Below are 12253 nucleotides of genomic sequence, written 5' to 3' on the forward strand. Positions count from 1 at the left end.
AGGGTAGAGAAGGTAAGAATTTTCAGCCCCCCCCCCTCTCATGCCCCTCTTAATCACCTATGACATGTAGTAGAGATGCAGACATTATTCTTTGCTTAATATCTATCTATATCCCTGATGCCCGTTTCCTTCAATAACTCCCTTAAGGGGGTTGCTACAGCAAAAATTCTCCACAACTTTTAAGTCTAGTGCTGCTTCGTAGCCTTTAGTGCCTCATCCTTAACAGGCCACTGGAAGAAGGCAACACGAGCACAGTGTTTCCAAAGGCTCCTACCTAATGTTCCTTTTGACTAATTCTACCTATTATGTCTACCTAAGAGACAATGTTTCATCCTGTCAGTTCTACCTAAGGCTCCCACCTAATGTTCCTATCTACTACTAATATCTAATGCTTGATATTTCAATCACTTTTTCCAGTGATATTTCCAAATTCAAAAATGGAAAATCACTCCTGAATAGGAGTTCAAAGTACCTTCAAAAAGTATGAGTAGTAGTTAAATGCCTAGTTCAAAAAGCATACATAGTACAAAACTAAATACAGTTAAAGATCTATGAAAAGTTAACAGATACACATAAGTGACATACAAGAAATTAGATATTGATATCTGATAAAAAACACTTTACACTATATCAAAAGTCACACTTTACATCAATAGTCACTCACTCTTTAGAGAGGGCTTGTTTGAGAGCTCTGAGTTGGTTCTCTGACACGCTGGATACTCGTTGGGTTTTTGAAGCTTCTGTACTCTGGAATTTCTCCATCTGAAGAAGAAATAGCAAATCTTGATAAATAATCAAAAACAACATACAACTTAGCAATAAAATTTTTGCTATACAACATCACAGCATTTCTAAAGGCCTACTGGATGATTCTGTTAATTTACGAATGATCACGGGTACATTAAACTTCCCGATACTTCATAGAAAAATCATGCACATAAGTGTTGCAATGGTTCTTTAGGTAGACACATTGGATAGAGGTAGAAGGTAGGAACATTTGGTAAGAGTATCAGACAGCAGTCACAGATATAGATAGATAGATAGGCAGACAGATCAGGTAGTAGTAGGCCATAGGTACATTAGGAAGGAGTCTCTTCAAACACTGCATTACAGTTGCCCTCTCCCAGTGGCCTCATAAGGGCAAGGCACTAAAGGCTAAGAAGTGGCACTAGAGTCATTACAGCTGCCCTCTCCCAGTAATCTCATAAGGGTGAGGCACTAAAGGCTAAGAAATGGCACTAGAGTTTAGTGATTATGGAGACTATGGCTGTGGCCACCCCCTTGAAGGAATTCCACATGGGAATAGGCATCAAAGATACAGAGAGGTATATAGATAGACAGACACACTATAATCAAATGATCCACAAATAAAAGTAAAATATATCTATCTATCAGCTTTAATTCAACTGATCAGGGAAATGGGCATCCTTGCCACTTTGTTGGTCTGCAAGGTTGACCCTAAAAACTTGATCAGCAAAATCAATTTCCACAAAAAGTGCATGTTTGCAACTGATCCACCCTATGCAAATATACATATATTAAAGATAATGGCAGGAGCATACAGCACAGCCTAAAATAAAGAAATTGTAGTGACGGCAGAGTGTTATCAGCATGAAAATAGCACTGATGAAGTTAACTAAATATTTCAGGTTATCCTAAATACTCATTTCATTGAAATTTTTTCATCACTTATATCAAAAGGAATCATGAACTAACCTTTGTTTCATGTGTATGTCACAAAATATCAGAGAAAAATAATGCATGATAATATCTGGAAGAATTTCCCATTGGTAGTCTATAGAGGTGGAAGCATGAGCTGGAACTGAAGCCTCATGAATGCTCAGTAATATTTCAATTGACCATGTGCTACTCACGATATTGAAATACATGGTATAAGACATACCAGACTTCATAGTAAATCCATACATTATTCTATATCAAAGATACCTATCACCAAAGTTAAATGCCAATATGCAGGCATGAATATTCTGAACCTAAAAGCCAGTTTTCCAGTTTTGATGAAGCAGGTACACTTGGTCATTTTAACCAAGCACAATGGATTTGCACCTTTCTTTCTGTGTAAAAAAATTTCCACTGTCTGTGACTAGAAATGAATAATGAAAATCACTGATTATGTAATGATTGTGATCAAGCAATTTCTTTTTAAAACATGAAGTATGGAATTATTAATATATCTATCATTTATCATACTTAATCGCTGTTTCCCGCATCAGTGAGGTCGAGCAAGGAAACAGACAAAGAATGGCCTAACCACTCATATACACATATATATGTACATAAATGCACGTATAAATAGACACACATATATACACATGTACTCATTCATACTCAAGTGATTTAGCAGATATAATGTGCATCTACAAAGATCATTTTAGCTATCAGCTAACATATTCTATGAATCAGGAAGAGATGGGCATACCTCATAATAATAAAGGGAGATACATTTATATGGTTGTATGGTTGCGAAGCGTGGGCTATGGATAGAGTTGTGCGCAGGAGGATGGATGTGCTGGAAATGAGATGTTTGAGGACAATGTGTGGTGTGAGGTGGTTTGATCGAGTAAGTAACGTAAGGGTAAGAGAGATGTGTGGAAATAAAAAGAGCGTGGTTGAGAGAGCAGAAGAGGGTGTTTTGAAATGGTTTGGGCACATGGAGAGAATGAGTGAGGAAAGATTGACCAAGAGGATATATGTGTCGGAGGTGGAGGGAACGAGGAGAAGAGGGAGACCAAATTGGAGGTGGAAAGAGGGAGTGAAAAGGATTTTGTGTGATCGGGGCCTGAACATGCAGGAGGGTGAAAGGAGGGCAAGGAATAGAGTGAATTGGAGCGATGTGGTATACAGGGGTTGACGTGCTGTCAGTGGATTGAATCAAGGCATGTGAAGCGTCCGGGGTAAACCATGGAAAGCTGTGTAGGTATGTATATTTGCGTGTGTGGACGTGTGTATGTACATGTGTATGGGGGGGTTTGGGCCATTTCTTTCGTCTGTTTCCTTGCGCTACCTCGCAACCGCGGGAGACACCGACGAGGTATAAAAAAAAAAAAAAAAAAAAAAACATTTATAAGTAAGTGCTAAACATAATCTATGGAATGCACAACACCTAAAGAAATAAGACTGAACATATATGTATGTGCGTAATGTTCTGAAGTTCAATACAGACTTATACTGCTGCAATCTCACCTGACTGGTCTGCCACTTGTTTTTCACCTTGATTTCACTCAGCTGGTTCATAAAAGTAGATATGTGGCTCTGCATGGACTCTAACTCCTTCATCATGTTCTTTTCACCAGCTGACAGCACTGGTAAAACTCGCATCACCTGACTCAACACTCGTTCCAGTCTGCAATGATTATTAGATGACCATAAGTTACCAGTGCACAGTCTTCAATTAAAAAGAGAGAATTTGCTGATTACTGAACCTAGTTGATATATTGAAAATGCAGAACCTATGCCATATCAGCTTAAAATCTATTAACGTGGAAACAAGAATGGTGCATGGGTCCATGCAGGGTTGTGAGTAGGTGTGCGTGTGTGTGCAGTCTCTTTCAGCTTATTCAATCTAATCTGGATGTCTAAAGATTGAGTACACTTCAGAGCAGTGCCTCTATATAAACGAGTCCCTGCTACTCTAGTTGTATTTGCAAATTTTTACCATTTCTAAACCAAATACTAAGGTCAAAATATACACTATATAAGAGCAAACCATGTTGAAATCAAGTGCTATGGAACTGTCTTGTCTCTGCTGGACTGACAGACAGAGGGAAAGATATGATTTGTTTATAATGATTTGCCCTGAGGCTTATCAACTTCTGGTTCATAGATACTTTCATACCATTTCTTTAATTTCACTTTGAAATATGAAAGCATATGACAAATTCAAGTAAAATGCTTTATGTGATGTGTTAAGGATATATGGGGAAGAGGGTCAACTGTTGAAAGGTATGAAAGCCTTCTGTACAGGAACAAATGCATGTGTGAGAGTGGATGGAGTTGAGTGAAAGTTTTGGCATGTACGTGGGTGTGAGGCAGGTTCATGTGATGTCACAATGGTTTTTTAACATATGTATCGATGGAGTGATCAGATGAATGAAAGCAAAACTAGGAAGGGGGTGAAGAGATGGAGTGTGGTAATGAGTTATGATGGCTAGTAACAAGCCTGTTTGTTGATGATACTGAGTTGTTGGCTGAGAGTGAAGAGGAGTTGCAGAAGGTTGTAACTTTTTAAAATGTGTGTGGCATAGGCGATTAAATAAAAGCAGTGATGGTGTTTGAAAGGAAACAGTGAAAGTACAGATTTTACAAAGACTTGTATAGTGAGAGAAATGTACTGATCTGTGTTATAGATATATGGGAAGAAAGACTGGAGAGGATGACAGAAGTTAAGAATTTGGGAGCTATCCTGGGTAAGTTTGGTGATATGGAAAGAGAGGTAAGGGAGAGAGATGTAGAGGGTAGAAGAGTTATTGGGTCCCGTAATAGAATAATGAAGGGTAAAAGTGAAAAAAGGATTAAAGGACAGTAAAGTCCTCCTGACATTGATGTATGCAGCTGAAACATGGAAATGGAACGAGTCACAGAGGTCAAGAACTCAAGCACTGGAAATGAACTATTTGAGAGATGTGGTATGACAAGAAGGAATGAAGAAGAAAGAAATGAGGTGGGTTGCATGAGAGATTTGTTAAGGCAAGAAATGCAAAGGGAGTGGAGTGGTAAAGTGGGTGAATCATAAAACACTGAAGTGGTTTGGGCATGCAGAAGGAATGCAAGTTGGGGAGTTTACAAGTACAGGATAGTACAATTCAAGTGGCTGGTCTGAGAGGAAGACCACCTATGACATTGGAAAATTGAGTGGATGAGTACTGGAGGGGAAGAAATGGTGGAAGAATGCATTGAATGGTGCAAGCAAGGGAGGCATTATGGAGGCAATAGGAGTTCCTGCTGGGAACAGGCATCAGAGATATAGACAGACAGAAAGATCTTAAACCTCACTCATTCCTTCACATGATTTCTTACATTTCATTATGAAATCTGAAACAACCCTCATTCCTAAGTGGTTTTATATCTCTATTAAACATTAAGAAAAAACCTTTTTATGCCCTCATTATTTATGCTCTATTTTTTATTTCTGCTTTCATCTTTACTCTTACCAAACTGAGGCAGTTAACTTCTAATTCCTGATAATAATCTATTTTTCATCAGTCTGATCTCTTTTTCTTCCTCTTGGCTGTGCAATCACTTGAATAAAGTGGACATATGTTTTCTAGGAAACAAACTTAAGAACTGAAGACTGTACACCTTCAAGAGGAAATACGGGGAAAGTGGAACACACCTATCAATCAACTGGCTCTTCTTATCATTGGCCTCTTCATACTTCTCTGCTAGTTCATGGGCTTTTTCTGTGAGCAATCTTTTGCTGGTTTGTAAATCATCTATTTCACCCTGAAGTCTTTGTTTTTGTTCTATCAAAATATCAGACCTGCAAACATAGAAAAACAATAATGAAGCACAAGAATTTCATTTCTTCAAACCACATGACAATTCCAACTAATATGATCCTAACTAGACACTTATAAAAATAAGAGAAAATGAAGGGAAATATTTCCATCATATGTGACATAATGGGACCAGATAGCAAGCATTAAACCTAATTGCCCTCACCTTCACCCCTAAGAAAAAAAAAAAAAGTCTTGTTAAATAATGTTAAAAAACAAGTGGTTAGCGTTGCTGACTGTGAGATATTCAAGGGCTCACATGATCAAGCCCCCAGAGATTCAAATCTTGGCCATGGCAGTTGGTGTGCAGTCATCCTCTCCTAGCAGTTGGACAATAAGTTGTACTACTGGCTTCGGGAAATTTATGCACAAGTTCATAGCATAAATCAAATGGCCATGATTAGGGCATCTGGTTACCCACGCAGTCTAGCCAGAAAAGACAAAACTCAATTTGTGGAAGTATTCAGTATAAAGATGCATGAGTTTGTAAAAGTCAACAAACACTTAGTGAGATGTGCATGTGCAGTGAGCCAAATCCACTAAATCTTAATGTCTGTACAGCACCAAATATGGATACTTTACCAAATTCTTTGTTTTTTTTTTCAAACTCTCTTGATATTTTCTATTAACTGGAAAGAAAAAGTTATGTTACTGAATTTTCTGATAAACTCCAGTCCTGAATTTTCAGGGCTCAAACCTTTGAGGGTTAATAATTTCTAGTTTAGATAAAAAGTAGACTGGCTTTTCCTATGTATGCAAGTTACAGACTATCACTTCAAAACAATCTTTTTCATTCATATGATTTGGTGGGAAAAAAAAATAAAACTATCAAAACTAGTTATTTCTTATGAAGTAAAATTAAAAGCCTTTGTAGTTTAGTTAAAATACATTATTTATTGGATTAGCCAATCCTAAGAAAAGGTGGTGCCAGTGCAGCAGGGCTTGACAGTGGGTGCTATGGTTAGGGGTTGGCAAGTCCCTAGAAAAAGCACACTAGTTGGTTACTGAAGATTCTCAGCAACTCCAGTGTCTCATCTGCTGTTTGGGTCGCCACATAAAGCCAACCAAAAGTCTAAATGAGTAAAAATTTCATCTTGTGGGGGGAAATTACATACAAAATGACATCTACATCATCCCGCTACATGTCAGCAGACTTACCCATAGCAATGAATGGTTTAAAGATCAAACACTGACAACAATGACAATCAAAAAGCAGTTATGAAAAAAGTAGTTTTATCACAAAATACCTTCTTTGTATATCTACTCTTGCACCTTGCTGAGGTTGCATATAGTGCATTCGCAGAGTGGAAGTCACGCGGCTAAGGAGATTCAGGTACTCGCCAGCAGTCACCTTAGAGTCAGAACCGGAAGCCAACAGCGGCTGAGATAATGAACGGTGCAAAACACTTCGAATATGATCTTCAAAATTCTCTGTGTGGACCTAAGGTAAAAAACATCACATTAAAAACTGGGTTTATTTTTAAATTGTTACAAAGCTTTAATGTAAAATAAACTCTTCCTCAATCTTCCCCTCAACAGAAAGGAGCTGTACCTAAAAACCTTGACATGCTTTCTCTGGCTAATCTGTTTTTATTGAAACTTTTATATTCATCTAATTACTCATATTTAGCTTGCAAATACACAGTACTGTACATTTCCTCAGAAGACACCAATCAATACCCAGCCAGTTACATCATCATACAATTACTGTGTGGTTGCTGGCTACTCAAGGGTAGGTCATTGCAGCATCTGATTATTTCCCTCCACAGTGGAACTCTGGAAGTTTTACCCTCTCATAACTTACCTAACAGTTATGACCTGCCCCTTCTTTAGCAGAGTTTCCGCTTCCTTCAGAACTCTTGAAACAATCTGACTTTTCTTATTTTTCCCTCTCTCTAACCCCTGTACACAGTTAAATTAAGTCCTCACTTTGATGTAGGCTTTGTTCATGACTCTGACACTGAGTTGCCCTGTCAAGCAAGACTAAAGAAAGCCTTTGACTCCTACAGTAATTCATATACTTTGCACAGTCAGTTCCCATGTCAAGGAAGACTGAAATCCTCATTCTAAGTTCCAATATCACACCTAAAATACTCCTACAGTTTAAAATAAACATTCTTCTGCAATCCACATGTGGAATACCTCTAGCCCTACACAAACCACGCAGTGAATCTGTCCTCTCTTTCAGTCTACTGTCTTTTTCCATAACTTCAACCATACTACCACAGATCCTCAGTATCACCTACCACACTTTCTGCATGACCATACCATTTTGAAAGGGCAATTTTATAACAATTTCCTCTAATTTCTACTCCATTAGTTGTTGTTCTATCAATTTCAATTCCATTACCTAGGTTGTCTATCTCAGTTTAAATTTATTTTTCTCAATCTAAACCCAGGATACCTATGGTTTCACAAGCATAACTAAGATCTAGGTCAAATTCTCCATCATTTCAGCTGTTTCACATTCCATGCTTATGTTCACATCCACAACAATCATCTGTGTACTTTCAATCTTTTCCAATGCAAAATTACTCAACAAAACTACCTCTGATGATCTTTTTTCTCCATAAACATAGCTGTACATACTACTATCTGGTACTACTTCTCTGTCTTAATAGTCATTAGAATATAACTACCTGTCTATTCAAAAACAATTTTTCTTTTTTACTTGCATTTACTTCAACTTCCTCCTCTTACAAAATATCATCAAAGCAATCTATCTAACTACCTGACTCCTCTGAATCAGCAAATAAAACAGTAACAAAAAGCTAGACTGCATACCTTTCTGAGAGGGGATACAGCAGGGTTAAACTCTGTACCAGATGAATCTGCAACTTGTGGCACAAAGGCAGCTGGCATACTGACGGGGATGATTCTACCAGATGCCAGCAGAACATAAAGAGCATGGGAAGGGGTGTTGGCCACCAAGCCCATTACTGGCATGGGACCCGATGAGGTGAGTGATCTTGTACAAACTAGATGATCCACTATACATGGGGATTCACTACTCAAGAAAGCAGCATCTGAGTATGAAAAATTAATAATTAACATAAGCAATGCACATTTAGCTGAGAGCATGGGTAGGTCCTAATATCAAATATATCATGTAAAGATTATATATCATATATATGTATATATCTATCCCTAGGGATAGGGGAGAAAGAATACTTCCCACGTATTCACTGCATGTTGTAGAAGGCCACTAAACGGGAAGGGAGCGGGGTGCTGGAAATACTTCCCTCTCATTTTTAATTTTCCAAAAGAAGGAACAGAGAAGGGGGCCAAGTGAGGATATTCCCTCAAAGGCTCAGTCCTCTGTTCTTAATGCTACCTCGCTAACGCGGGAAATGGCGAATAGTATGAAAAAAAATGTATGTATACGTTGAAATGTATAGGTATGTATATGTGTGTATGTGGGTGTTTCTGTATATACATGTGTATGTGGGTGGGTTGGGCCATCCTTTCGTCTGTTTCCTTGTGTTGCCTCACTAACGCAAGAGACAGCGACTAAGTATATATATAAATATGCATAGACGAGTGTGTTTAACAGTGAGCACGTACCACCAGATTACATCCTTATTGATAAGTGTACCAAACAGACACTTTTGGAAGTAAATGCACCAAGAGGAGCAGCTGGTGAGATACTACAAGGGATTCGGAGAAAAATGGCAAATTGTGAAAACAAACTAAACTAAGAGAATGGACTAGAGAGAGAGAGAGAGAGAGAGAGAGAGAGAGAGAGAGAGAGAGAGAGAGAGAGAGAGAGAGAGACAAAGAGAGAGAGAGAGAGACAAAGAGAGAGAGAGAGAGAGAGACAAAGAGAGAGAGAGAGAGACAAAGAGAGAGAGAAAGAGACAAAGAGAGAGAGAACGAGACAAAGAGAGAGAGAGAGAGAGAGAGAGAGAGAGAGAGAGAGAGAGAGAGAGAGAGAGAGAGAGAGATTCAGCATGCATTTTACTATTCTAAAAATCAAGTAAATTTTATAATGCTTTCCACTCACCATCAGGCAGTTCAGTGTATTGAATGAGACCCTCAATGAAAGGAACTGTAATACCATGGACACCAGCATCATGGCTCACCCAGTACCTGTCAAATGGATACCTACTGAAGAAGGCTTCACTGTTATATGATAGTAATGACAGCTTTTAAAACTGAGTATCAAAGATACTGTAATTCCTTCAGTGATAAAAGAAGTTATGCTATTACAGTCATATGCATTTATGGATTTAATTCCACTGCTCACAGGACTGACAATGGATTTGAAAAAGTGTATTTCAACTATACCCTGTAAGTTTTCCTCTTCTAACATTTTTTTCCCAGTATGGACCAAAGAGAACTCAGGTTTCATATAAATAAGTGTGCACTAGAGCATTCTGTTTTGCAAACCTCTTGCACAGTCTGCATTCAAATTCTTTTCATTCAATGTAGTTCTAATTCTTCTCGAATGCTTGATTCTACTCTTAAATTCATATTTTTCACTACCATCTTTACTTATCATCACTTACAAATTTATTCTTAATACCCAACTGCCTTTCATACTGTAACAAGGTAATGTCATGAACATTTAAACAGTGTTCTTATTCAAACACATCCACATTATGACTGTTGTGTATAAGATACAAAAACCATAGACTAGCCTCCACAGATAATCCAAAAAAAACTCCAGCAAGGTTTAACTTGACCTAAACTAAGCAACATCTAGCAATTCTTCTCCAATCAAACAATATTACTCTGTGACAGCTGATCTGGTTCAAAAATAAGATTTACACCACAAACAGTATTCCTTTTCAACATCTCCAGCATCCATCAGCAAAATGACCTCTAGTTTTATGTAACTCCTCTAATGCAGATAAAGGAACAGCATCCTTTGCATATAATAACTGTGGTAATTTTCATCTTGTTCCTCCATGAACCAGCACTACATTGTACTCACCTCAAGTCACTTTTATATTCATCTTAGCCCTACTTTCATTACAAACTCATAACAGCATTCAGAAAAAATAAGGCTTAGCATCACTCATCAAACTATCATCTACAATACTCTAGAAGGTTGCAGCTGTGACAGTCATGTTTCTTGCTACAGTGACACAGTACATGGCTTTGGAAAAACACTAAAACACTAATTTGAAGCAAGTTATGTGCAGCTTTAGTTACCATCACCATATTACTTAATTTTCAAATAAAACTTTCAGTCCTGAGCTACTTTACAGTTTATATAGATGGCAAATTCTGAATCAAAAGAATATTAGTGTCACAGTCATATGGTTAATGTATATGCAAAACTCACATGAAGAGTGAAGCTAGCCGCTGCACATTCACACATAGCTGGTAAGGCATTCATCATATTGCAAGTTGGATAATTGCTTACTTTTTCATTTCTTCCTCATCATTATCATGGGTAAAAGAATTAAATACATATAGGCTACCAAGACAGCATATCCAGTGCAGACATACATGTACAAAGTCAATTCCTTAAATTTCATGTTTTCATTAACAAAATTTGAAGTTCTTTTGCAATGTGATATGTGCTGCATAATCTAACACGCTAAAAAAGGCTTCTTTTTACATCAAATAATTCCACAGTTTAACCTGTTCTAAGAAATTACACAAAGCCTCCCTTGTTATGAAGGAATTATTTGATTGTAAAGAAAAACATTTCTCTTGAAGAACAAAGGCTTCACATACCGTGTGGGAGAGGCAGGATCAGGATGGAGTAAGAGGAGAGAGGTGAAACCTTCATCATCTGGTAGAAGTGATAACTCCAACTCAATACTCTCATATACATGCAGTTTCACAGTTGTTGGCACACTAAAATAAACTCCCTGTTGAGGTTCAGTTTCCTGCAGATGTGAAAATATACAAAGCATGGTAACGAACTGTTATTTCAAACCACATCTCACTTCTAGGTGTCGCAACCTTTCACAAGGACTTCCATGGAGTCATCCTCTCCGAAATCTTAACAATTTCAGATGACTGAGAAAATGTGAAAGAAGAAGTCAACAGATTTGCAACTAATATGGTAAAGATATGATGTTCTTATGTTTTTTCTTCCATATCTGTTGCAATTATGACTCTAACCTATAATTCTTTACAAAGGGATAATTTCTTAAGATGAAATGCAAATGTGATATGGGTATGCAATATATGTACCCTCATACTTAGGACAATTTGCTAGTTAGGTCAGTGCCTATAACAGGCCAATCAATTTTCAAATCCTGGTTTCTGAAAGAAATTGACAAAACTAAGACTGATTTACTGATTTTGTGGGATTTGTAAAGTGCTTGAACCTAATAATTATTTGAGAGCTTTTTAGCATTAAAAGGATATCTAAAAACTTAAATCTATTTCCAAAGAATAGCATACTTGGGCTTATAAGCTGACCATGTGATTCTTAACAGCAGAGGTGAGGAATTACACTGGCAAAGGTAGAGGATGGAAACTAAAATAATCTAAAGAACAAACACTGCTACTAATATACAGTAAAATGTTATAAAATTTGTGAAGAGGTAATATGGAGAGAGAGACAAAAAGTATAACAGATGGCAAAGTGACATAAATTCATAAAAGAGTTGTTAACAATTATAAGGGGTAAGATAAAACTTACAGGATGGAGAGATTTAATGAATAAGATAAGGCAAACAGACGCTACTACAAGAATAATCAACGACCAAGCATAATGGCAATGTGCTGTGGATGAAACCAAAAGAGAGACACATAATGCGCAAAGTGAACAT

General features: G+C 37.5%; 1 protein-coding gene across 2 annotated transcripts in view; it reads right to left on the reverse strand.

The window, feature by feature from the left end:
• mbo (Nuclear pore complex protein Nup88) overlaps positions 1 to 12253 on the reverse strand; it is a 28929-nt gene that overhangs the window by 7538 nt on the left and 9138 nt on the right. For both annotated transcript variants that reach the window (XM_071694946.1, XM_071694947.1), the window contains exons 7-13: positions 11205 to 11359; positions 9520 to 9605; positions 8301 to 8542; positions 6764 to 6957; positions 5354 to 5500; positions 3205 to 3364; positions 665 to 762 (exon numbers count right to left, since the gene is read on the reverse strand). In XM_071694946.1, coding sequence (XP_071551047.1) covers positions 665 to 762; positions 3205 to 3364; positions 5354 to 5500; positions 6764 to 6957; positions 8301 to 8542; positions 9520 to 9605; positions 11205 to 11359 — 1082 coding nt within the window. The remainder of the gene's footprint in view (positions 1 to 664; positions 763 to 3204; positions 3365 to 5353; positions 5501 to 6763; positions 6958 to 8300; positions 8543 to 9519; positions 9606 to 11204; positions 11360 to 12253) is intronic.

This window comes from Panulirus ornatus, chromosome 57, assembly GCF_036320965.1.
Source record: "Panulirus ornatus isolate Po-2019 chromosome 57, ASM3632096v1, whole genome shotgun sequence".
Lineage (NCBI taxonomy): Eukaryota > Metazoa > Arthropoda > Malacostraca > Decapoda > Palinuridae > Panulirus > Panulirus ornatus.